Below are 24775 nucleotides of genomic sequence, written 5' to 3'. Positions count from 1 at the left end.
AGACCAGCTCAGGCCTGGCCTGGCTCTCATCCCCTTGGGAGCTGTCTTCCTCCCACAGGCTGCTGCTTCTCAACCCCTCTGGGGCTGAGTCAGCACCATGCCCTGGAAACAGTTGGCCCTGACTCAGGAGGGACCCACAGGTGCATGCGTGAGGTTGAAGCCCAAGGTCAGATATGCAGGGTAGAACTGGGTCCCAGAGGCTGGGGGAGCAGATGGCCCTAATGCCACCATCTGCAGGAACCACACCTCCTGCAAGTGATCGCCCTGGCCACTCTAACCCCAGAAGCCCCAGTCTTGTGCAGCAGTCAGTACCCTGCCCCATGCCCTGAGGGAGCTCCCAGCAGGTACAGGCGCAACCCTGGCCCAGTCCCTCACTCTGTCATGAGGACCCAAGCTGTCCTTGTACACAGAGTTCTAGCATGCCAGGTCCCCAGGGGCAAGAAAGATGGACTGCAGGGCACTCCCTGCCACCTGGACACCTGGCAGGTGGGGTCCAGGAGGCCTCCCCCAAAATTCCAAGTCAGCTGTGGCGAGTAGGCCCTAAGGGGCCGCACTTGGATACCCCGACACTGTGCATTTCTTTGTGGACTGTGTGCACGTCACGGATTGAGTAATGTCCCCCAACACTCACCTCCACCTAGAGCCTCAGAATGTGTGCTTTGGAACCAGCAGCTTGAAATGCCATCACGCAGGGTTTAAGAAGGGGAAGGTGCTTGTGGCGAGGAGCAGAAGATGCACAGAGGGCGAAGCTTATGAAAATGGAGCCAGAGACTGGAAAGAGGCAGCCAGCAGCCAAAGGGCGCCCGGGACCACCTGGAGCCTCCAGAAGCAGGAAGAATCCTCCCCTGGAGGCCAACCCTGCCTATGCTGTCCTGAACTTCAGGGCTCCAGGGTGACAGGATCACCTAGCACAGGCAGTCAGCCCCATGCACCTGTGCTCAGTGCATGGGATACGGCATGGATAGCCCCAGGCACCAGCCAAGGGGGCGATGTCACCCCAGGGTGAATGCCCAAAACCCTCAGGGCTTAGGAGGCTGATGACAGGCATAGTGAAGGTCTGAAACATTTAAAGTCTCTGGAACACAGGGCAGCAGCAGCGGGCTGTGTTGAAAAGACTCAGACAAGGTTCCTGCTCATCTTCTGGGAAGGAGAGAGCATTTAAAGCTGGCCTGAAGACAACAGAAAAACCTCTTCCTCCCCTTGTTTCAGGCCCTGCCCAGAAACACCCTCCAGGTGAGGTGAGGATTTGCCCAGGAAATGCTGCCACCTGGTTCAGTGGGCCACAGTGTCTGCTGCCACAGTACTCAGGGTCCAGCTTCCCTCTGGCCCATCACCCACTTTTATTGAGCACTTTCTGTATACACTCAGTTGGTGCTATGACACCTGGCGAGGTAGGCACTGCAGTTCCCATCTCACAGATGAGGAGGCTGAGGCACAGAGCGGTGAGATTCTGGTTCAAGGCTCCCTGGCTGCTAGAGAGAAGGCTGGCGTTTGGGCCCTGGCCCAACTCTAAGACACATGACCTGATGAGCAGATGGGGAAGGAAACCCAGGCTAGGACTGAGTGCAGGGGAGCCCCTCCTGGCTGCTTTCCATCCAAAATTCCCACAGCCAGAAGACACCACACAGTGGGGGAGGAGCCCCAGGGACCTCCTTACAGGAGGAGAACCAGAGCAGACACTGCCCTGGGGTGGGGGGGCGGCTGTGACCCCTGAGCCCTCAGCAGCTCCCTAGCCATGGAGGCAATGGCTCTCTTCACCCTGACCTGGGCCCAGGTGGTTGGGAGTGTGTGTGTGACTGCCCGGTCAGGGTCTCCCTGAGGTCTCCCCACCTTGGAGACCAGGACTCCAGGTTGGGGCCACTGGCCCCACCTGTCCCAGCAGGCAGTCGAGAGGACCAGGGGCCCCAGGCTCTCTCCAGGCACAGGCCTCTGGACTCTGCCTCTCTGCCTCTACCTACTTCCTAGCCCTGTCTTCCTCCACAGCACAGGTTGGCTGGGAGAGTTAATAGGGATGGAGGAAGAGCATGAAGGGAGGCAGTTCCTGCTGGTAAGAGGCCACTCTGGGAGTGGCACACGGGGAGAAAGCAGCTAGCCCAGAAAGAACAGACCAGGCTCATGTCCTAGGAAACCCAAAGGTGGGCCGGTCCACACCTCGGCCTTTCTGTAGGCAAAGCCCGCAGGAGAGAGCAGTGTCTCACTGTCTTGGGGGGCTCACACTACACACTGGCCGGGAGCTGGGTCCTTGCTGCTTGCTCCACACCTGTTCCATGGAGGGCAGCATCTTGGTCCAGGGCTCCAGTCCACGGGTTTGCTGGCCCCATGGTAGCAGCAAGCTGGCTTCTCATCCTGGAGACTTCTGGACTCAAGAGAGGTAAGCAGTAGACCCTGGTTATCTGGAGATCAGGGAGCTGCTATGGGACTGGCCAGAGGAGGAAGAGCAGGTGGCAGCGCTGAGTTGGGAGAAGCCACTGGTACAGGATTCCAGGCTGGACATGGAGCCCCTGAGCAGGAGGGAGTGGCCCATGTTAGCCAGCACCCTCAGATGGGGAGTGAGGTGCACATTCAGTGAGGAAGCTGTCCATGCTGCAACTGAGGCCCCAGGGCTGGGTCCCTGTGGCTGGCCACAACGCACTGGGCCAGCCAAGGGGAAGGGGAGAGCAGTGCAGCCAGGAGAGATGAGACTCCACACCTCCAAGCCTCAGAGCAGAGCTTTGCACCATCCACTCAGGGCCTGCCTTCCCTAGTAGGGCCCAGAAGGCCTTCCAATGGGTGGAAGGTCTCACTCCTACTGTATACCCAGGTGGCAGTGGGGTACCCACAGCCAATGCATCCTCCCCCGCACAGCCACACAGGCAGGGGCTCCAGCGGCTCATTTCATTCACACATCCCAGGCTTAGCAAGGAAAAGTGACTGGCCCGAGGTCACACAACAGCGAGGAAACCCTGTAGGTCACCCACCATAATCTGTCCTCTCTGACAAGTATTCTAGAATACTCTGTGGAATATACAAGAGAGAAGTAGTTTGAATCAGGTGTTCTCATTTCTTCCTCCAACTCAAGGCTAGGGTGACCTTGAAAGGCTGATGCTGACCCAGGGCCACCCACTGTCTCACCCCGAGAGCTTATCTTAGTCACCAGAAGGTTCTACCAATGTGCACACTGGGCCCCACCCCTAGAGAAGCCATTACAGCAGTCAGTGCCAGGACCCAGGAACCCACACAAGGCGGTGATGCCCAGAGGTGATGGTGGCCCCTCCCTGGGGGGAACCCCATCCCCTGGTACCTGAAGTCCTCAGACGCGAGCACCTCGTAGTAGTAGAGGAGCTTGCCCCGTGGCCCGGGGCTGTGCAGGGCTGTGAGGACTCCGTCCACACCCGGGAGGCTGCAGGCCATGCCACCAGGGGTGCTGTGCATTTGCCACTGAAGCAGGTAAACCCCTGGCCACCGTGTCACATGGGAGCCCTGAAACACAACACCTGAACCCTGAGTCCTAAGGATAGGCTGAGGGGCCTGAGCCCTCAGGCCTAGGCTTCCTGCCGCTGGGCCTGACCCCTTGCCAATTCCCAGTGAACCGTCCTTTAGGGCCCCCAAATCCAGTGCTGTCCACCAGGACCAAGGCCACTTTCTCCTCAGTCTGGGGTGGGAGGCATGGCCAAGGGCTAGGGCCTGTGCGGGTGGAGTGGGTGAACTCTTGGATTCTGGGGGCTTTATCTGTAGGGTGGGGGATGCAGAGGACATGGAGGGTTGGGATGGGGGTCCAGGAATTCAGAAAGAATGTGGGGGTGGGGAGAGAAAGGAAGGCTGCAATGTGTTGTGTAAGACAGCCTGGGGCATCCTCCTGTGGAACCTTCAGAAAGATGTGCGGGGCTGGCTAGGGCACATGGGGCCCGGCAGTGGTTTCCACCTGCAGAAACCAGCTTCACGGAAAACACAGGAGCCAGTAGGAGTGGCTCCTCCCATGGCTACACAGCCCCTTCTGTCCCCAGCTCTGAGACTGGCATGTGCAGCAGCAAGCACTGGGAGATGGGGAGGAACTGACTCCTGCCCTACATCCAGAGGTTGGCCACAACTGGCAACTGACAAGGGTCCCTGGAGGCTGTGAGGCTGTGAGGCTGGGGCCCACTAGCCTCAGGGCTTAGCACCTCCCCTCTTACTTACCCAGATGGACATTCAACTACTCTTCCACTCCCAGAGAGAACCCTTCTGGGGACAGAGATGAAGCAGGTGTCCTGGGTGGGACATTGGAGGGGGTCTCTGTGGCTAAGGATTCAAGATGGTGCCTCCTGAGAGGGCCAGAAGACCCAGAGGCAGCCATGTGAGGACAGGGCAGGGGCCGGAGCACCATGACCACAAGCTGTGGGGCTCCAGAGAGAGAACAAGGAGTGGGCTCCTCCCCAGAGCCGCCTTCAGGGGAGCAGGGCCCCACCATCTCCTCACCTGTGGGCTTGTGAACGAATCCAGATGATCTAGGATTCCCACTTCACGGACAGGGAAGTCCATGATGCTCCCACCAGGGCACCCCAGTTTACCCCCAACCCCACCCTCCCTGTCCTGCAGAGGCCCTGAGGTCAGAACCATGTCCGGCCTGTCTTCTGCCAGATCTGAAATCCCGGGCATGTGGTACACACAAAATGTGAGAGGATGCAGGGAATCCCACCTGGATGCTCTCCCCTTCCCGGCAGAGCAGCGGGGCCTGCACGTGGCTGTAATCTACACCCAGGACCCAGCTCCTGTCAATCAGCTGCCTGCCGGCCCTGGCCCCAGGCTCCTGGGCTGCCGGTGTGGGTGCCTGCTTGGTGTGGTACAAGCTGAACACCATGTCGCCTCGCAGGACGTCAAAGTCCCACGTGATGACCGACTCTCCTTCCAGAATCTCCACCACCACCTGTTGAGGCAGATTGAGGAGTCAGGGGAACTGGGAGTAGGTACGATGTGCAGCTGGGGCTGCAGTCGCCCACAACACCCCCTTTCTGGGCCATGCTGAGACAGGTTCCTGAGGCCCCCCGTCCAAGAACTGCTCAGGACGCCAGAACCTCCCCCTGTGAGTCCCCTGCGTCAGGTGGGGTCCATGCCCAACCCCTCCCGGAGGCTGCTCCTGCTCCTTGACCCGGAGCCTTCCCCACATCCATGCCTCCTGTTTCTCTCTGCCCAGGTTCCCCTTCCCCACCCTGGGCAGCAACAAGTCACTGGCACCCCAACCCTTCCTTGGACTGACCCAAGACGCTCCCCAGGCTGAGCCCCCCACCTCGTGGGGTGCCCCTCGGAGCACGCTGGCCGAATGGTAGGTCTCACTCCACTTCCGCAGTTGTTCTGCATGCCCCTGCTCTTCCTCTGTCAGGTAGAGGGACTTGGGGACCAGGCCTCCCTCAGGCACATTGCACTGGGGGTCAGACAGGCAGTGGCAGTTCAGTACCCATACATCTGGCAGGAGGTGGGCAGCCACCTCACCCTACAGCCCTCTGAACCCACAGACAGGGCATTCTCCTGTCCCACATGACAGTGCTGCATTGACACCTAGGCCTAGGGCCCCTGCCCCCCAACTGCTGACCTGGGTACTCGGGGATCCTCGACCATTACGGACCATGAACACTCTCCCTCCCCACTTTACCCCCAAAGAACCTGGGACTGACCCCATGGGTCTTAACTAAACCACTCAGACCTGCAGGCCTCTTACTAACAGTAAGCCAGACTCCTGCAGGGAACAGCAGCAAGCACGGCACAGCCAGGCCCAGCACCCCAGTGAAGGCCTCTTCAATCACAAAACCTCACCAACCACAGCCAGGCATTTCTGTCCCAGAACAGACAGGCACCTGCCTGCTGGGGGCTTGGGTTGGCCTCGCCTGTTGTCCTGGTCCCAGCCATGGGTCTGGGCGCTGCCAAGGGTCTGATCATCCCATGGGGTCCACCAGCTCAATCCACAGAGGACACGGGCTAAACAGGCAAACTCCAGCTGCTGCTCCTCAACACCTCAGATGGAACTTCAGGACTGCCCTGAGCTTCTGGAAACTTCTATATTGCTCTCGATGCTGAGAAGAACCATGATATGCCCCCCTCCTGACCCTGGGCTGGCCTTCCCCCAGGGGTAAATCTACAGGCAGGGTGCCTCCTCACCAGGCTTTGTCCCCCGAGGAAGTCGGGGATCACATCTCTGTCCAGGTAGTCAACCAGGCCCCCAGGACCCAGGTAGTCACGGCCACTGTAGATAAGGAATTTGTGCCTGGTGTTCTCGTTGATGAAAGGGCTGATCTGGAAGGGGAGGTGGGCATGGCAGGGCATGTTCCCCCATAAGACTGGACTGTGGAGCCGAGCACCAGGCACCGCTCGGCCATGTCCAGCATAGTCGCTGGGCTGGGTTGGGCAGCCACTGCCCCTTCCAGACCCAGGGTACCCTCGTGGGCCCAGGAGGAAACCCCCCATGCAACCCGCCTCTGCATTTGGTGCAGCCAAAGCACCAACGGGAGTGCAAAGCTTGCCCGAGGAGGCGGGCTCTGTCCACCCTTGGCCTCCGCAGGAGGGGCCAGCTCCTGCTCTCACCAGCGTCCAGAGCACTGGGAAGACGCGGGGCGCTCGCACGATGAGCAGCCGACCCAGGGTCTCGGGGTAGTTGGCCTCCACCACCTCAATCATGCGCAGCAGCACCTTCACGCCGGGCCGCCAGAGGTGCCGCATGTTGAGCCCATCCAGGTCCAGCAGGCAGGTCCAGGAACTGCATCAGAGATCAGCCTTTTGTGGCTCCACCTGGCACTGCCACCTCCAGCTCCAGCTCCGAACCCTCTACCCCAGAACAGTCCTCAGGAACACAGATGGACAGAGAACCCTCTCAAGGCAGGGCTGGGAGCAGGCCGCCAGCCAGCAGATTCTCTCAGGTCCTGAAGCCTTCTACTAAGCCCTCAAATTCAAGTCTCACCTTGGGTGCTGAGTGCCACAAGCCAGCGGCCACGGCAGCCATGCTGCCATCCCCTCCCCACCGTCTTGGGTGCTGGGGTTAGCTGAGACCAGCACATTCATGTTCTGTGCTGGGACAGGCACACAGTATGTATCAGGCATTGCTGTGGCTTACAAAGTAATGCCAAGGACACAATAATAGAATGAGCCCAGGTAGTAAGTGCATGCCACATTCTCAGATCCACACTGACTGTGTGGCCTTGGCCAAGTGATTAACCTCTCTGTGCCCCTAGTCCATGAGGACCAATTTTTTTTTTTTTTTTTGGAATGTCTGTCTTGCTGCAGTGTGTGGATTTGCATGCAGCTCAGCTGGAAGGCCCTTTCCTCCCTGTCCCCCCCCCCATAGGGACCACCTGGAGTGAACACCTCTATGAATTAATTGGTCCACACTGCAAAGGAACTAAATTTCCACTAAGTTCAGGAAGGAGCTTAACACTGGCTATTTGGGCTCACTTGCTCTAAACACAAACCCCAGCTACAGAGTAGGGGAGCTGCAGCTTGGAGGGGCACCCCACTTTTGAGGGTGACAGCAGTGGGAGATCCAGCTCTCAAATAGAAATTGAGGTGGGTCGGCAGCCATGCTGGGAGACAGAGTCAGGTAGAACTTCGGGCTGAGAGGTGCACCCAGCAAGCCACAGCCACAGAGTGGGGAGCAGGAGAGACAAAGAGGGGCAGGACTCGGCCACTGAGCAGCTGGACCAAGGGCCGCAGGGAGGGTTCTGGCCACAGACCCGGGGGAGAGTTGGTGAGGACCCTGACATAGAGCACTGGCCCACCCCTGGAGATGTGCTTACCTGATGGGGCGGCCAAGCTGCTTGGAGCTCCCTTCACAGCGCCTCTGTGCTTCTTCACTGATGGACAGCACCTGGAAGCAGACACAGCACTGTTGGCACCCACCTGCTCGGGGCACTGGAAGTGGCACTGGGGGAGCTGACTTACGTGCTGCAGCAGCACCTCCTCCCCCACTGCTTTCACCAAGCCCTTGGTGTCCATCTGGCCCAGGCGCAGGATGTAGAGCGGGCGGCCGTCTTCATGGGGCACCAAGCAGAGATGAGAGCATTATTGAAAAGGGAGATGCCAGGCAGGGTTGGGCAGAGCCCCACTTGCTCACCCACCTGATACCTCCAGGAAGAGTTGGAATGACAGACAAGAAGACAGAGAAACAGCCCCCACCCCACCCAGGGAGGCCTGAGGGAGCGCCCTGCGGGGACTAGGCACAAACCCAACCCAAAACTGAGCTAAAGTAAACAGCTCCATTAAAATATTTAAAAAGGGTGACGGGGCCTAAGCCATAACTTGGGAGGCCAATATGCCAAATCGAAGCGCTGCTTCCAGTCCCAACTGCTCCACATCTGATCCAATCCAGCTCTCTGCTCATGCCATCTGGGAAAGCAGTGGAATATGGCTCAAGCCTTTGGGTCTCTGCAACCCATGAGCAAGACCCAGATGGAATTTCAGCCTCCTGGCTTCCACTTGACCCAATCCCAGCTGTTGAAGGCATGAAAAGAATGGGAGATACAACTCTGTCTGCCCTGTGTGTGTCTACCTCCCAAATAGATACTTTTTTTTTTTCACTAAATCATGATTTTACTTGGAGTCTTTGCAGGTGTAACTGTTAAAATGAAAACACACTAGATTTAAAGTGGTCCCTGAATCGCATAACCTGAACTAATACAAGAAAAGAAGGGGACTCGGACGAGCAAAGGGGGCTGTGTGAGGATAGAGGCAGGGGTGGAGCTCAGCTGAGCCGCCAGAAACTGTTGGAGGCTAAAAGGGCCCTCCCCTGGAGCCTGGAGACTCCTGCTGTCACACTAGCATCCTCCAAGACTGGGAGAAAGTTGCCATGTCTGCGTGCCTATCCAGCTGCATGTTGTCACTCATATGCATGCCCAGGGCCCAAATGAATCATAAGTCAGGCACGAGCATGAGGTACGTCCCTTCCAAGCACTCATCACGCACCAATATCCTGGTAGTGCCAGCCCCCAGCATAGAACTCCTCCAGCAGGGCAGGGGGGTGCCAGGTCTGAAGGAGGAGATCCACCTGGTGCTGTTTCCGCCAGCTCAGGGACTGGCACAGCATCTCCCGGGCCTTGTCCAGGTGGAAGTCACGGGCCCGCAGGAACCGAAGGATGTGCTCGTCTTTGGGAATCTGAGGGGCCAGAGGGAAAGAGCCCTTGGAATGGGGTCCCTGACCCAGCTGGTGATGGCCAGCTTCTCGCCACCCTTGCAGGGTGCCCATTCCTCAAAAGGCAGGGGCAGCAGTGGGCTGTGGTGAGTGTCTTCCCCTTCTCACGCTGGGGGACCTGCTTCTGCCTGCCCACCCCAAGGTGCCAAGGGACCGTTTTCACTGCTAACCCCAAATGACACTCCCCTTCCCTGCCTAGAGTCGTTTAAACCTCTTAGGAAAAATGTAGAGGTGTGGCTTCATGCACAAGGCACCTCATGGCCGTGGGTTCCAACTGTGCCCCCAGGGAACACTGGGGAAAGTCAGGGCCCAAGCCAACCTGGAGAGGGTGGAAGCCAGGAATGCTGTTAGATCACCCACACTGCCCAGAACAGCTGCCCCACACAGAACCACCCAGCCCCACAGTCAGCAGTGCTGCCAGGCTCCACACCCAGTCACAGGCAGGTATGATGAAGACAGCCCCTCCCAACAAGCTGACAGAACCTTCTGAAAGTACTCCTTACATAAACTCATCTGCTGTTCCCTGGCCTCTGTGCCTGGATCTCCAGGCCTCCCTGCACGCACCTTGCCCTGGTGGGTCTCCTGCAGCCAGTGTCGCAACTGGGTCAGGCAACTCTCCTGCGTGGGGGTGAGGTGGCCCAGGCGCCTCTCCATGGAGTTGGTGTCCAACACGTTGCCTTGTGAGACAAGGGAGTACAGGACCATAGGGACATAGCTTGAGTCTTTCCCACATGCTCCACGCTTCCTGAAGCTCTGCCCTGGCTTGTGCCCCTTCCTGAGTCACAACCGCATGGACCCCCAGTTGATCCACTTTTCCAACCCCTTTTCAAGTTGGCCCTGAAAAACTCCAGCTAGGGAAAAGCATAACCAAGGTTTGAGGATCAGCATGCTACAATCAGTACCAGTTCTAGGCCTGGCTTTTCCACTTCTGATCCAGCTCCCTACTAATGCACTTGCAGAAGTAGTGGAAGGTGCCCATGGGCTTGGGTCTCTGCTGCACATAAGGGAGACTCTGATGGAGTTCCAGGCTCCTGCCTCCAGAATGGCCTAACACTGGCTATTACAGCCACTTGGGCAACAAACCAGCAGATGGAAAATCTGTGTTACTCCGAATCTCAAATCAATCTATCAATCTGCTAAAAAAAAAAAAAAAGGCCCTGAGGATAAAAGAGGTGGAGTCTCCTGACAGCAGGTGCATGCTATGAGCCCAGCAGGATGCCCCTTCCCACCTGCTCCCTCTGTTGGTATGAGGCTACTGGTAGACAGAGTCCCGGCCCTGAAAGACAGCTGGGCCATCCGTCTAGGGCCTAGGAACCACACATGCCGCTCCAGCTCACACAGTCATGTTGTTCAGGCTCAGCATGTGGCACACACGCAGAGGGCAGCCTGGCCTGAATCTTGTTGTCTGGGTGTGGACAATCACACAGAGTAACAGCCCCATGGCTACAGCTGGCTGTCAGCAGGCAGAGGGCTTCATAACAGAACACTGAGGATCCGCACATCCAGCCACAGTTCGCAGTGGTTCCCTTTTCCCCCAAAATAGAAATGCCCAGGGCTGGGGCCTCACAACTGCGCCACGAGGCATCAGGCAAACCAAGGCAGGAGGGACTCACCGTGTCACAGGTGGTAACCTGGAGATGGGGCTGGGGAGAGTAGGGGAGCCAGGAGCTCCCACACCCTCCTACCTCCCCACAGATGCCAGGGCCCTCATCTACTGCTAAGTGCAAAGGTCTGGTGACTGAGAGCAGTAATTGGGGTGTGGTGTCTCCCACCAGGGGTCAGACATAAATGGCACAGGAAGAGGCAGAGAGAGAGAGAGGGACCAGGGTTGGGGGGGAACTATCAAAGAAAAAGCTGCATAAACAAAGGCAGCCGGCCAGCACACAGTTGGAGCCCAAGAGATACCTGATGCACAGCCCAAGCTGCAGTGTCAGTCACCCAGTGCCGTCAAACCAGTGTCCCTGAGTCACCCAAGTCCCTGTACCTCGGTGGCTCCAAGGAGACGCTGAAACCAGGGCCACCTCTGCCACACCTAACATTGGACTCCCAGTGCCACCACAATTGCGGGTCCTGGGGTTTTTTGTTTTGTTTTGTTTTTCTTTCCTTAACATTACACTGTGAACCTCCTCCAGGTCCACAGAAGCCTGAATGATAACAAAGGACCGATTGAGCACACAAAAAGCTCTTGTAAATCAGTCAGAAATCAGTGGGCAAACAGGAAAATGGACAAAGGCAAGGGCACATATTCTCCAGAGAAAGGAGAACAAAGAGATACTCAGCATGGCGACTCAGCAAGAGGGAGCAAGTCCTTCGTTGCCAGCTCTCAGCCTTGGAGGAGTCCAGAACACACAGCCATACCCTTCTGGTGGCAATGCTAATTACGATAACTTCTTGGGAGGCCTAATCAATAAATCTATCAAAACTTTAGTTGTGTCCTTCAGCCCAGCAAGTCTATCCGCAGGAGCTTCCTAAACAGACTGATTCAAAACAATAAGCAGGCACTTAATAAATTAGCTGCAGTACAGCCACATAGTAGGAGGGACTAACAGGCACACACAGGGACGCATAGTTGTTGGAGCAACCTTAGCAAGGAGATACAAGCTGTCTACTAGGGCTTGCAGACACTCAGTTGCTCAGCATAGATTAGACATGTCTGTATCATGTACACATGTGCATATACATATATACTCTCCTGCACCTACATGTACCCAACTTCAGAAAGTGCCAACTCCAACCGCTGCCCCCAGGGAGAGGAAAGGGTCACACCTGTGACTTGCATTTTGCGAGTGGTTTGAATGTCTTCCCTGCCGTGACCACGCATTACTCACATCGTTAAAAATAGTCATCAAAGCAGAGAAGGCAGCAGCGCCAAGACTCAAGAGCTCAATTTCTGATCCAGAAATAAACTGGTCTGCCTCCTGGGCCAGCAAGCAGTGGGGAGAAGCATCCGGAAGGAAGAAGGTAGAGTCATCCTGAGTCCCAGAGGATCCCCAAGAGGACCCATGGCAGTGACCTGACTGTCACAGAGTGGGAGACCCGAAGGTGCAGGCCTGGCTGGCCAACCCTGGCTGCAGCACCTACCATCTGCATCCACGGTCTCCCCTTGAACACCGAGGTCCTGCGGGCCTGACTGGCTGCAGCTGTCCTCCTCCCGGACAGGGGCAGGTGTCCACCGGGGAATGTGAGAGGTGCCCTGGGAGAGGAGCTCCTGCAGGTAATGCTCAATCACCTCCTTGCCCTGCAAGATAGAGATGCAGGTGCATCAGCCTGGCAGGATGGCAGAGTCACTGCACCTGCAGCAGGCCTAGGGCTACAGGTTGCTGGCTGAGGCCAGCTTGAGAAGGACGAGCCACAAAGGTCAAATAGCACCCACTCCCAAGAGCTGGTAAAGAGGGCAGATCAGAAAGCAGCCCCACAGGGAGGACCCTGCTAACAGCACATCAGAGGGGTTATTCGCAAGCCTCCAGCATCCCACAGGGATGACACTAAGGGCTGGGCCCCTTCCCTCTGTTGTGTCATTTGATGTGGTCATTCCTCAGGTAAACCCACATGTACATATGTGGACCCGGAGGCCCAGGAAGATGAAGGCTCCTGCCCACCGCTGCGCCTAGGGTTGTCAGGGGACAGAGCGGATCTGTGCACCTCTTCCCGTACATGAACATGAATCCTATCACACTTACTCTCTTGACACTGGCAGTGTACTGCTTCATGGCCAGCTTCTCCAGGGCATTCTCAAAGCCAAAGAAAGAACGAATGTCCAGTGAGGCACACTGCTCGAAGCAAGTCCAATCTTCATTCTCAGGGTGGACCTGAAAGCCAAGCAATGTTAAGGATTTGGAGAGGGCTGGGGTTCCTTGCCCTCTGCTGGTGCTGTCCTGGGCACATGGGCCCCTGGAGGAAGGCTGCAGGACCAGGGCAGTTTATGACAAAGGAACAAGTGAAGACCAAACTGTCAGCAGCTGGCAATGAGGGAAAGCTGGCTGAGTTTCAATATCAGCATCCCCTACGGAGCCTGCTCCACTGCCAGTCCAGCTCCCTGCTGGTGTACACAACACGGCAGCAGTGAGACTCGATGGAAGTCCAGGTTCCTGACATTGGTCTAGTCCGCTCTTGGCTGTTGTAGACATTTTGGGCACAAACCAGCAGACAGGAGATCTCTCTGTTTCACTTTCTCTCTAACTATGCCTTTCAAATACATAAATAAATCTCCAAAGACAAAAACATATATACACAAACCATCCAGAATAGGAGTCTTATGAGGGGTCAGGAGGGTGTGTACACCTACACAAATCTATGTAAATAACATGTTCCGTTTCACATATTACTTATCCACTGAGATACCCACAGGTAATAAATCACAAATCAGTGCTATAGAACATTTTCAAAATGTGTGAAAATGCGATGAAAAGCTATTTATTCTGGCACAAAAATACTTTCACATAAATTTTTCATCACACACTTCACAAACTCTTGGGACAACCTCTCACACTCTTATTTTGGAAATGTTTTTGCACCAAAATAAAGCAGCCTTCTCATTCCAGTAGGCACCTAGGGAAAGTTGAGACACATATTTATAAACAGCTTCATCTTATATGTCTATACAGACATATAGATATCGGTGAAAGGTTTTATGTATGTCAGTAAGAAAATACTTCACGGGCAGAGCTATTGGGCAGAGCCAGGCTAGGTGCCATGCAAACTTCTAGACAAGAAGGTCGCCAGGAGCCTACTGACCAAGGAGATAAATGACCTTGGCTTTAAACATTTGTGGCTAAGATGGTCCAGGGCCGAGAAAAGCTGGGCACGCATCAATTTTCTTTCTCTTGTCTGTGACCCCTACAAGGACCGTGGACAAGGCCAACATTTAGTGGGGTGCCGGCCCGGCAGCGCTACGGAGCAATGACTGCATTCAGAGGGAGGTTGCGGACAGGACTTGGTGGCATGCACTGATCTCAGTCAACGTAGCCTACGCGGACAGCACGATTATGAAACCATTTCACAGATAAGGAAACTGAAGGAAGGAAAGGAGAGCTGAGACAAGGGAGGGAGGGGTACAGTTGCCAGGGTCCTCCCAGGAGATAGAGGATACTCAATCACATTCCAATCTCAGATAAATAACAAATAATAATCTAAACAGTGTTTGGGGGCAGGACCGACCACACCTAGAAAACGTATTAATTGTTCATCTAGCAGCCAGCATGACTCAGCACCATGAGTTTTCAGTGACAATATGGGGTGGGGGCGGACCTCAGGCGCACAGGTGAGCCCGGCGCACATGGGCGGGTGGGGCCAGGCTGGCTGGCCGGCGGGAGGGGCGCACCGTGTAGCTGCAGTTCTCCTGGACGGCCACGCGGCTGGCAAAGGTCTCGTTATGAGCCTCGATGAGCAGCGACCTCTCCCTCCAGTTCAGGACGTTCCTCTGCACGAAGACCACGTGCTCCACGCCTACAATCTGCAGAGAGGGGCCAGGGAAGATGCGCGCGGAGGGCCGAGTCCCCACAGCTGTCCCCGCCTCCATCCCCACCTGGTTCTCTCGCTCCTGGCCCACCTTCCGCAGCAGGCGCGGGGCGTCCACACGCAGCCGGCAGCTCCGCTCCACCACGTGCACCGCGCCGTCCGGGCTGCGGGACTCGCGCAGGATCTCGCTGCCCAGGAAGACAGGGATCTGCGGGCAGGTGGGGAAGCGCTTCTCGTAGGCCTGGGGAGGGAGGCAGAGGCAGAATGAGGAGGGGGTTGGCATTCCGCAGTACCCCCTCAAGAAGTGCCCTCCTCTGTCTCTGCAACTCTGCTTTTCAAATGAATAATCTTTTCATTAAAAAAAAATCCTACTGTGCCAGACCTCTAAAATGTGTATTTTTAAAACTGCACACTGGGCTTGGCATGGTAGCCTAGCGGCTAAAGTCCTTACATTACACGTGTCTGGATCCCATATGGGCACCGGATCTAATCTCAGCAACTCTGCTTCCCATCCAGCTCCCTGCTTGTGGCTTGGAAAAGCAGTGGAGGACGGCCCAAAGCCTAGGGACCCTGCATCCGCGTGGGAGACCCAGAAGAGCCTCGGGGTTCCTGGCTTCGGATCAGCACAGTTCGTCGTTGAGGCCACTTGGGGAGTGAGTCAACAGACAGAAGATCTTTCTCTCTGTCTCTCTCCTCTTTGTATATCTGACTTTCCATATATAAATCTTATTTATATATATATATATACACACACACATACATACACACATATATACATACATACACACATATATATATACATACACATTTTAGGAGTCTGATGCAATGACTCGATGATTAAATCATTATTTTGAATGTGCCAAGATCCCATTTGGGTACCAGTTTGTGTCCAAACTGCTCCACTTTCCATTCAGCTCCATGCCAGTGGCCTGGGACAGCAATGGAGATCGCCCAAGTGCTTGGCCCCCTGCAGCTATACGGAACACCTAGAAGAAGCTCCTGGTTCCTGGCTTTGGATCAGCCCAGCTCTGGCTATTGTGGTCATTTAGGGAGTGAACTCGTGAATGGAAGATCTCTCTCTGAGTATCTCCTCTCCCTGTAAATCTTTCAAATAATTAAAAAAAAGTTTATTTATTTTTATTGGAAAGGCAGATATATAGAGAGGAGGAGAGACAGAGAGAAAGAGCTTCTCTCTGCTGATTCAGTCCCCAAGTGGCTACAATAGCCAGAGTTGAGTTGATCCGAAGCCAAGAGTGAGGAACTTCCTCTGGGTCTCCCACACGGGTACAGGGGTCCCAAGTCTTGCACTGCTTTTCCAGGTACATTAGCATGGAGCTGGATTGGAAGTAGACCAGCCAGGACTTGAACCAGCACCCATGTGAGATGGTAGGATGAGATTTAACCTGCTGTGCCACAATGCTGGCCCATACACAGTACACATTTGCATGTGTATGTACATACAACACACCTATATCACATATACATCCAACATACCTAGAACAGACATTACATGTGGGCATAAAACATGAATATGTATTCACATAAATGTGTGGATTAGTCGTGTGTGGCAGCTGTAAGTATCGCCTGTATAAACACACATCTGTGAACTTAGGTCCTTGTGTGTGTGGATAGGTGGTGTTTCTCAGGCAGCCATTGAGGTCTGGCACTGAGTTCTCGGTGCACATATTTGTTAAGATCTATTTCACCTGCCGCGTGCATATGAATACTCTATAGTGCTTCCTGCCCCAGCACACAGGAGCTGTGTGGCACGGAGTGAGGCACCCAACGACTCAGCGAGCACGAGGGATGGCTGGCATCGGTCTCCGAGAATCTCCAAGCCCCTGAGCCAGTGACCAGAGATGGCCAGGGTCTGAGCTCAGCTCTAGGAGGGCTGGGCACACAGCCGGAGGGGGTGGGGGGAGTGGCCCAGCCCTGGTGGCTGATTGTTCCTGTGGTGGGGGCCTGCTTTTGCTGTCTGTCACAGTTCATGTACTCCCCACCCCTCAGAATTGGCATCCACGCAAGCTCCAAAGATAGCGCAGGGCATCTAAGGACATCTCCTCCCCGCCCCCCGCCCTCCCAGCTCCCGTAGAAGTGTCAGCCAGAGGGGGAGCCAGGGGAAGATGTGGACAAGAGCTTGGGTGGCTTGGGTGTCACCCCAGGTCATCCTCCCCAGCCCCAGGACTGCAGGACAGAGTTTGCCAAGCTGGCGGCACCTCACCGCTGCCCTGGACCTTGAGGGAAGGCAGAGCAAAATGGGAGTGTGGAAAGGAGCACCAGGTCTGAGGCTCAGTCCTATCTGCTCCCACAGAGGTGAGCCCTTCATTTTTCTAAGCATAGAAAATGGGGTCCTGGCCCTGCTCTGGAGATACAGCCATACTGAGCAGCCAGTTGCCTCCCAAAACTCTTACTCACCAGTGGGTCTGCTCCTGTGGGCAGTGCAGGTGCAGAGCAAGGCACTGTCCCTCCTTGCCCAGCCTGGGCAGTCATATCTTGTCTTTTGTGACTCAGGTACTCAAGTTCAGCCAGGCAGTGACAGCAGCCTTCATTCTGTCTGCTAATCCCCAGATGTACTCAGGCCCAGAGCATACTTTTTCTTGTGTCCCCAACCCACCACTGCTCCAACCTCACCAGCCTCACTCACAAACGCATAAACTCATAAATTCTGAACACAGCAGCCTGTTCCTGCCACAGGGCCCTCACATGTGCCATTCCAGGCGCTGGCAGTGCTCATTAATGCCCCTGACTGCAGGATGCTTCCATCAGCAGGCATCCTAGTAGAATCAGAGATCTGTACTTGAGGGCTGGGACACACTCCCCATGCCATCCGGTGAACCCACTCATTCCCTGCTTGTGGGTGGAACAAGAGGCCTAGGTATGCATGGTTGCAGCCTGCATTTCCACAGCACCATCTGACACCCGCGCCTAACTCAGTCCTTGGCACACCTGGGGGCTCACAAAGAAATGCCAGCAAATGAAGAGTCCAAACAGCCCCACGAAAGGTGGTGCTACCAGCCCATGCAAGAGCTACTGGGTCTCACTTCCTGCCCAGGCAAACGGCTTGTCAGCAGCGCCTGTCTGCGGTGCCCAGATAACAGGCAGAACCTAGAAGGCTGGTGAGGAGCTGCCACATGCTTGGCATGGCTTCCCCTTCTGTATATCCCAGAGCTGTTCCCCCCGCCAGAGCCACATGTGTGTGTGTTGGGGGGGTGCAGCACAGAGGAGACCCCCAAGCTCAGGTTCCTCAGGAAAGGCACCAGTCCTGAGCCAGCTGCCTGGTGTCGGAGAATGCTGGGACTGACATCAGCTGAGTGATACCTGCCCCATTTTACCCTTATCCACCATGACAAACCGGGGAACTGGCGTCTCCCCACTGCATAGACGAGCAAGTGGGGGTCCTGGCGGGCAGAGGGATGGCAGCACAAGCCCGTCTCCCCCCAGATCCTGCCCTGAGTCACTGGGTCCTGCTAAGGGCTTAGACCAGGTGACAAGTGTCAGCAGGTTGGCAGTGCTGAGTCCTGACCGCATATTCACCTCCCTAGGGAAACTGCCCTTTTATGCTCCATGCATTGGCCAGGAAGGCGCCAGGGCCCCACTCCAGAAAACTGCCCAGATTCCTGGACAGGATGGGCCGAGCCTCTTGCTGAGTTCCTCCTGGATCCTGACCCAGCCCGAGCTGTTGCAAGTGTGTGGGGAGTAAACCAATGGATGGAAGAGCTCCCTCTCTATCTCTGCCTGTCACACTGCCTTCCAAATTAATCTTAAACCAAATGAGTAAGGCGGACGCAACACCATCCTCCTGCTGCTTTCAATGCAAGAGATCCATGCCAACAAGCTCATTCCATCTAAATAGGTGAACAAGCCAGTTAGAATAATGATACGTTTCAGCCCATGGCAGCAAGCCACTCTTTTGTAGTTCCTGTGCCTGGTAGACAGCCCTTGGTGAGCAGGGGATTCCCAGTAAGCCTGTGTGGGATCAAGACGTCCCTGTGACGGGTGGGGGATTGCCTCCATCACACAGCCCAAACCAGAAAACACACTGGAAGCACTGTTAGCAACAATCTCCGAGAGCAGGCTGCACCTCCTGGGAGCTAATTTAAACACGTCTGAATGAGGCCCATGCCACTTTATTAAAACTATGTCCCCAACAACAATCCTCCCTGTAATTGCTTCTACTCTGGCTGAAAGGCGTTACCTGCACCAGGTGATCCTGATTAGGAATCCACCTGCTACACCATGTGTTGTTTCTCAGTAGGCCTGGTCAGGGTTTTGAATATTTCATCACTTCATTGTGGCATGGAACCTCCCTTCCCTCACTGTCCTTCCACAGGATGAGGTTCGGCCACTGTCCTTCCACAGGATGAGCCAACGTCCATCTCCAGGGGCACAGGGTCACAGGTAACCTGAAGCCACCCACTTGGGAGCCCCCAGGACCAGTGGGGGCAGTGACCAAGTCATCCCTGAAGCCAGGCTCCAAATGTTGGAGCCAGAATCCCGAGTCCTCAGCTCCTGGGCTCAGACTCCCGCAACTCCCACCACAGCTATGCTCCTTACAGAGTGGTTCAAGCTCAAGTGACAGTTGTGGTGGGGTGGGGCAGTGGACAGATTCTTCAGAGCAAGTGAGTTAAAATGAGGTTGGAGGGACAAGCACTGTGGTGCAGTGGGTTAATACACAACACCAGTGTCTCACAGAGAAGCACCCATTCCAGTCCCAGCAGCTCTGTGCCCCACCCAGCTCCCTACTAATGTGGCTGGGAAGGCAGCTGATGACCACCCACTACTAGGATCGAGGCAGTTGGAAGACCCAGACGGAGTTCCTAGCTCCTGGTTTCTGCCTGGCTCAGCCCTGACTCTTGGGGCCATCTGGAAAGCAAAGCAGACGAGAGATTCCTCTTGCTGTCAGTCTCTGCCTTTTACATAAGCTCAAAATTAATAAAAATGTAAGTGAAAGGGAGATCTAGGGGCACAGTATACCATGTGGAGTTCCTGGGTCCCGCCCACGAGCCAAGGAACTTGCAAAAGCTGGGAACAGACCCTTCCTTCCTGCCTTGGGAGAGAAGTGGCCCTGCCCACACCCTGTTCTCAGATCTGAGGCCTCCACGCTGGGGGGAAATACAAGCCTTCTCTCCCCTCCCCCCGCCCTTGCAAGCCCTGCCCTGCCCCTCGGCTATGCAGACAAATTCGCAGAGGTCCAGACGTGGTGTGTGGTGTGCCCAAAACAGCGTCTGAGCTGTCTGGCAGCCCTGCTCTGAGCAGGGCACAGCAGGTGTACTAGGCCAGCATCTGTAGTTTCCAGCTGATTTTCCCCTTGGTGGGGACCTACACGGGGTATAGGCATCCTGGTCCCAGTCCTGATGGCAGGTGCCACTCCAGGAGCTTGGGGGCTTCCCTCCAGCTTACAGGTACCCACCCCAGTTCATGCCACCTGCCTGCTTGCTCTGTGGCCTTGGGCTGCCCAGGCAGCTGTCTCTTGGGGTGGCTTTGAGGAGCACACGAAGGGGCCCTGGGGCGCTCCCTGTACAAGTCTACAGGATAGAATTTCAAAATAGAATCTGCAGAATCACAGAATACCCGCCTCCATGCACAGCACAGATTGGGGCGGGGGGAAGGAATGCATCCACATAGCCACGTGGGCATACATTTTCACAGTAGCATTACTCATAAGAGCCTCGAGTTGGAAATCACAAAAGTGTCCACTGAAGGAGAGATGGATCAACACAGTACGATGTGTTCAAACAGAGGACTTTCTTTTTGGTCATAAGAAGGCAATGGAGCTGCTGGATGAAGGTGCTTCAACAAGCTTAGAGAAAATGAAAGTGGAAGTTTAGGGGCAGGTGTTGGCACAGCCACAAAGATGCTGCTTTGGGATTCCTGCAGCCCATGGCAGAGTGTTTGGGTGGGGTCCTGGCTTGGCTCCTACCTTGAGCCTCCTGCCAGTGCATACCCCATGAGGCAGCAGGTAAGGGCCTGGCTGTGGCAGACATTTAGAGTCTGTCTGGTTCCTGGCCCCTACTAATTTCAGACCTTGGGCAGCAGTAGGTGGTGGTCTGCATCCACATGGGAGACTGGTATTGAGTTCCCAGATCCCAGCTGCAGCCCAGCCTGGTCCCAGCTGTTGGTGGTAGCTCATGTTTCATGGGTATTAAACTCCATGCGAAGCCCTGCCCGGGCACCTCTGTCCCCTGACTTAATATCTACCTTTCCAGTGAGAAATACAGGTCCCAGCAATCAGGAACTGGCATGGCAGGCCTGGCTTGTGACTCCCATCCCTTTGCCCCATGGTTGGGGAATAAACCCATGAGATGCCCCCACATCCAGAGGCCCAACCTCACTGCCCCTCATTCTCATTCGTGTTTCCCTGTACGGGCCAGGGGAGCCTCTGGAGACTTCCCCTTCATAAGTTGTGTTCCAGGGAAGGGATGCAAAGGGAGCCGCCAGTCCATCCGATTCGCTTCTCCCAGTTCCACCAGCCCCGTATCGGTCACTGGTGTCAGAATGAAGTAGCAATGGGTCCTGGGGATCTCGAGTAGGACTTGCTAGAGGAAAACAGCCAGACCAGCAAGGAGCCTATGGCCACACAGACACAAAGAAAATGGCTGGACTGATGCGGAAGTCCCAGGCACCGGATGCAAACTGGGCACCAGTATCCAGCTGGGAAACAAAGACAGAATTCAGTGCAGAGACCCGCTTCACGCCCTCATGGTGGCACAAGTCATGCTGCGGTCCAGCTATTTTGGGGACAATGATGTCTTGTAAACAGTTGGCTTTGTCAGCGGTGTTGCTTCGGCTTGGGACCATCTCACAAAGACAGAAATGAGTGCAGGCCTCTGGCTAGCTCGCTCCACCCATCAGCTCCCAGAGCTGGGGAGCGCTGAGGGCAGAGTCTGAGCCCTACCTCCACGGATGGGGCACATTTCAGGAAAGGCACCCGTGCCCACAGCTGTCCCGCTATCATGTTAAATGCTACAGAAGCCCGGGTGTTTTAATTCAGAGTGCACCAATCACAGCCATTTTTGAGGACTTAAAACATGCCAAACATACAATCACTAAGCCCATGCAACACTTGGATCTTTTTATTCCACAGTAACATACTGAGTCTTACAGGAAATTTCAAAAAGTTTGTGAAGAGTTAAGTATTTGGCACAGCAGGTAGATGCCACTTGGGATGGCCACCTGCCACGTCCAGTGCCTGGGTTTCAGTCCCTTCTCTGCTTATCCTCATCCTGAGAGGTACCAGCTGATGGTTCAACTACCCGGGTTCTTTTTTTTTTTTTTTTTTTTATTACAAAGTCAGATATACTGAGAGGAGGAGAGACAGAGAGGAAGTGGAGCTGCCGGGATTAGAACCAGCGGCCATATGGGATCAAGGCGAGGGCCTTAGCCACTAGGCCACGCCGCCAAGCCCCCAACTACCTGGGTTCTTAACAGCCACACAGGAGACCTAAACTGAGCCCCAGGCTTCTGTGTAGCCCAGCCCTGGCCATTGCGGGCATTTGGGGATTGACCCAGAGGACAGGAGAGTTCTCTCTGCCGGTCTCCATCCACCTCTCTACTCTCTACCCTTCAAATAAAATGAAAGCAAACTTTTTAAAATTTTTATTTATTTTCACTGAAAGGGCAAATTTACACAGAGAAGGAGAAACAAAGATCTTCCTTCCACTAGTTCATTCCTCAAATGGCTGCAATGGCTGGAGCTGAGCTAAATCAACGCCAGGAGCCAGGAACTTCTTCCAAGTCTCCCACTCAGGTACAGGGTCCCAAGGCTTTGGGCCGTCCTCGACTGCTTCCCTGGCCACAGCCAGAGAGCTAGATTGGAAGTGGAGCAGTTAGGACATGAACTGGCGCCTATATGGGATGCCAGTGCTTGGAAGTGGGAGATTAGCCAGTTGAGCCATCATGCTGCCCCAGAAAATAAGCTTTTTAAAAGAACTAAGCCTTACACACAAAGCGAAACAAAAAACTAAGTACTGCTTGCCTTTAAGACAGTTTGTGTCACAGCAGGTTAAGTGGCCACTGGAGATGCCCATATCCTTTCAGGGCTCCTCAAAATCCAGCTTCCTGCTGGCATACCTGGGAGGCAGTAGCCAATGGCCCAAGCACTTGGATTCCTGCCATTATGGAACACCAGCATGGAGTCCTTGGCTCTTGGCTTCAGCCTTGCCTAGCTAGGGCTTCACAGGCATTTGGTGGCACAAACCAACAAATAAAAGTCTCTCCCTCTTTCCCCCACCCTCTTGATTACTCTGTCTTTCAAATATATAAACTTAAAAAAAAAAAAAGTCTATGGGAAATAGAATTAAGAGATTTGTTTATTTTTAGTGCAATTTTTAAATTCATGCCTAACTTTTTCATGAATGCATTCTTCTACAGACAGTTTGAAGACCCTGCATATGTGAGCTGCCACATATGGACTAAGCATGATCACGTATGTTAATCTACCAATTTTTGTCTGCTTGCCGCAGACCTGGCCCTGCACTAGAACACACACATACACACAGTCCCAACTTTCCTCATGCCACAAACAGAAGCAGGGACACAGAGAAGCTCAGCAACTTTGCAGACACACACAGCCCAGCAGCTGCAGAGACCCAACCTCCTTCATTGCATTCCAGAGTCCTACCCAGTTACAGAGGACCGTGGTCCAGCCACAGACAGACCGTGCAATCATGCTGAGAGCCCAAAGCATGGACATTCACACACAGGAGACCTTCACTAGGAGATAGGATGGGGACATCCTGGGATGCCCACTGTGGAGTCAGGACTAGAGGCTCAGAGAGCAAGGTCCTTGGAAAGAAAGCTGGTGGAAGCAACCTGAGGTGAGTGGGTGATGGTGGTGAACTGGGGAGTTCGTGACACCCTTGGCATAACCATTGCATGCTGTGAAGGCCACACACACAGCCGGCAGTGCCATGAATCGTGTCCCCCAGCGCTTGACCCCCGTTCTACTGAGCACCAACAAGAAGTACCAGGAGGCAGCACCACGGTGCTGTGAAGGACTCCTGCATGGACCTGTCTCTGGACCCAGCCAGTAGTGAAAGGACCATGAATCCAGGAGACCCAGGACCAGGAAGCCTATCCCAGGATCCTGTGTACCTTGTTGTTCCACGGCCACTGTGCATGCCCCTTCCTCCAGGACACCGACCCCAGACCCTGCCCCCACACTCCCCACAGTCTCTCTGGGTCTCAGCTTCCTTGAAGGGTGAGGAGGACAATCTGTGGGTAAAAAGGAGGACACTAGGGATCTCCTGGTTAATGGCAACGCTCTGGGGTCCCCTCTGGGAGGACCTGAGTTCCAAGGCCACCTTCTCCTTGCTACAGAACTTGGGGTCACCCTGAACATGCCCAAGCCTCAGTTTAGTGGGGGTAAAATGGGACCAATGAGAAGTATTGGAAACAGAATCAGTCACGTGTGACAACTGAGGATTGTAATCACTCAGAGGATGGTTACTATAGTCACCACCATCACCACCACCATCATCATCATCACATTCATCATCATATCATCCTCACCACCATCATCATCACTACCACCATCATCATCACCATCACTACCATCATCACCACCATCATCATCATCACTGCTGTGAACACTACTGTCACTACACAGGGTGGTGCTACTGGCTTGGCCCTGAGGCCGTGTGTTTTGCCAGGAGGGTCTGAGGGGAGACAGGTGCGCTGCACAGGAAGAGGAATCGCCAGCAGCTCTGCCAAAAGGTGGGAGGGGTCAGCCGGGCCAAGGGGTCCCACCCCGTCAGCCGAGTGGCTTAGTAATTCCTCTGAGTGGGCGTCCCCTCTCCCTCCTGCCACAGCCGCTGAGTTCCTCCAACCACCACCCAGAAGAAGCAGGGTCACTCACCGCCATGACCAGCTCGAAGGGGTACTTGTAGACGCGGACAGGAGACTGGTACTTCTGCACCATGTTCACCATGCAGGCGTTCCCAGGGCGGGTGTTGTGCGGAATCTAGGGAGACGGGTGGCTGGTGAGGCAGCAGCTGTCTCCTCGCCACCCAGGGACACTGGCCATGCTCCCCACTGGCCCTCCTCACACACCTCCCCAGCACGGCCCCTAGATGCCTGTGGAGCAGGCCCCAAATTTCAGTCCTGTCCTGGGCAGGATCCAGATCATTCCTCACTCCTCCAACAGCAGCAGACACCTAACACGCCCTCTGTTCCCCCTTCACATTAGCCACC

The 24775-nt window shown here is 55.0% G+C and overlaps 1 protein-coding gene across 1 annotated transcript; it reads right to left on the bottom strand.

Moving 5' to 3' along the window:
* Positions 1-1950: 1950 nt before the first annotated feature.
* Positions 1951-24526, bottom strand: SEC14L5 (SEC14 like lipid binding 5). Its single transcript, XM_004586729.2, has 15 exons — positions 24441-24526; positions 14676-14825; positions 14448-14579; positions 12808-12936; positions 12209-12365; positions 9692-9804; positions 8902-9091; positions 7882-7970; positions 7737-7807; positions 6532-6703; positions 6109-6243; positions 5243-5377; positions 4655-4882; positions 3281-3459; positions 1951-2501 (listed from the first exon to the last, which is right to left on the bottom strand). The coding sequence occupies exons 1-15, from the start codon at positions 24510-24512 to the stop codon at positions 2390-2392; spliced, it is 2064 nt and encodes a 687-aa protein (XP_004586786.2). The 5' UTR covers positions 24513-24526; the 3' UTR covers positions 1951-2389.
* Between the last annotated feature and the right edge of the window lie 249 nt (positions 24527-24775).

The sequence above is a fragment of the Ochotona princeps genome, chromosome 24, assembly GCF_030435755.1.
Source record: "Ochotona princeps isolate mOchPri1 chromosome 24, mOchPri1.hap1, whole genome shotgun sequence".
Lineage (NCBI taxonomy): Eukaryota > Metazoa > Chordata > Mammalia > Lagomorpha > Ochotonidae > Ochotona > Ochotona princeps.
Note: the sequence above shows the minus strand (reverse complement) of the source record. Positions and strands in the feature narration are given on the sequence as shown.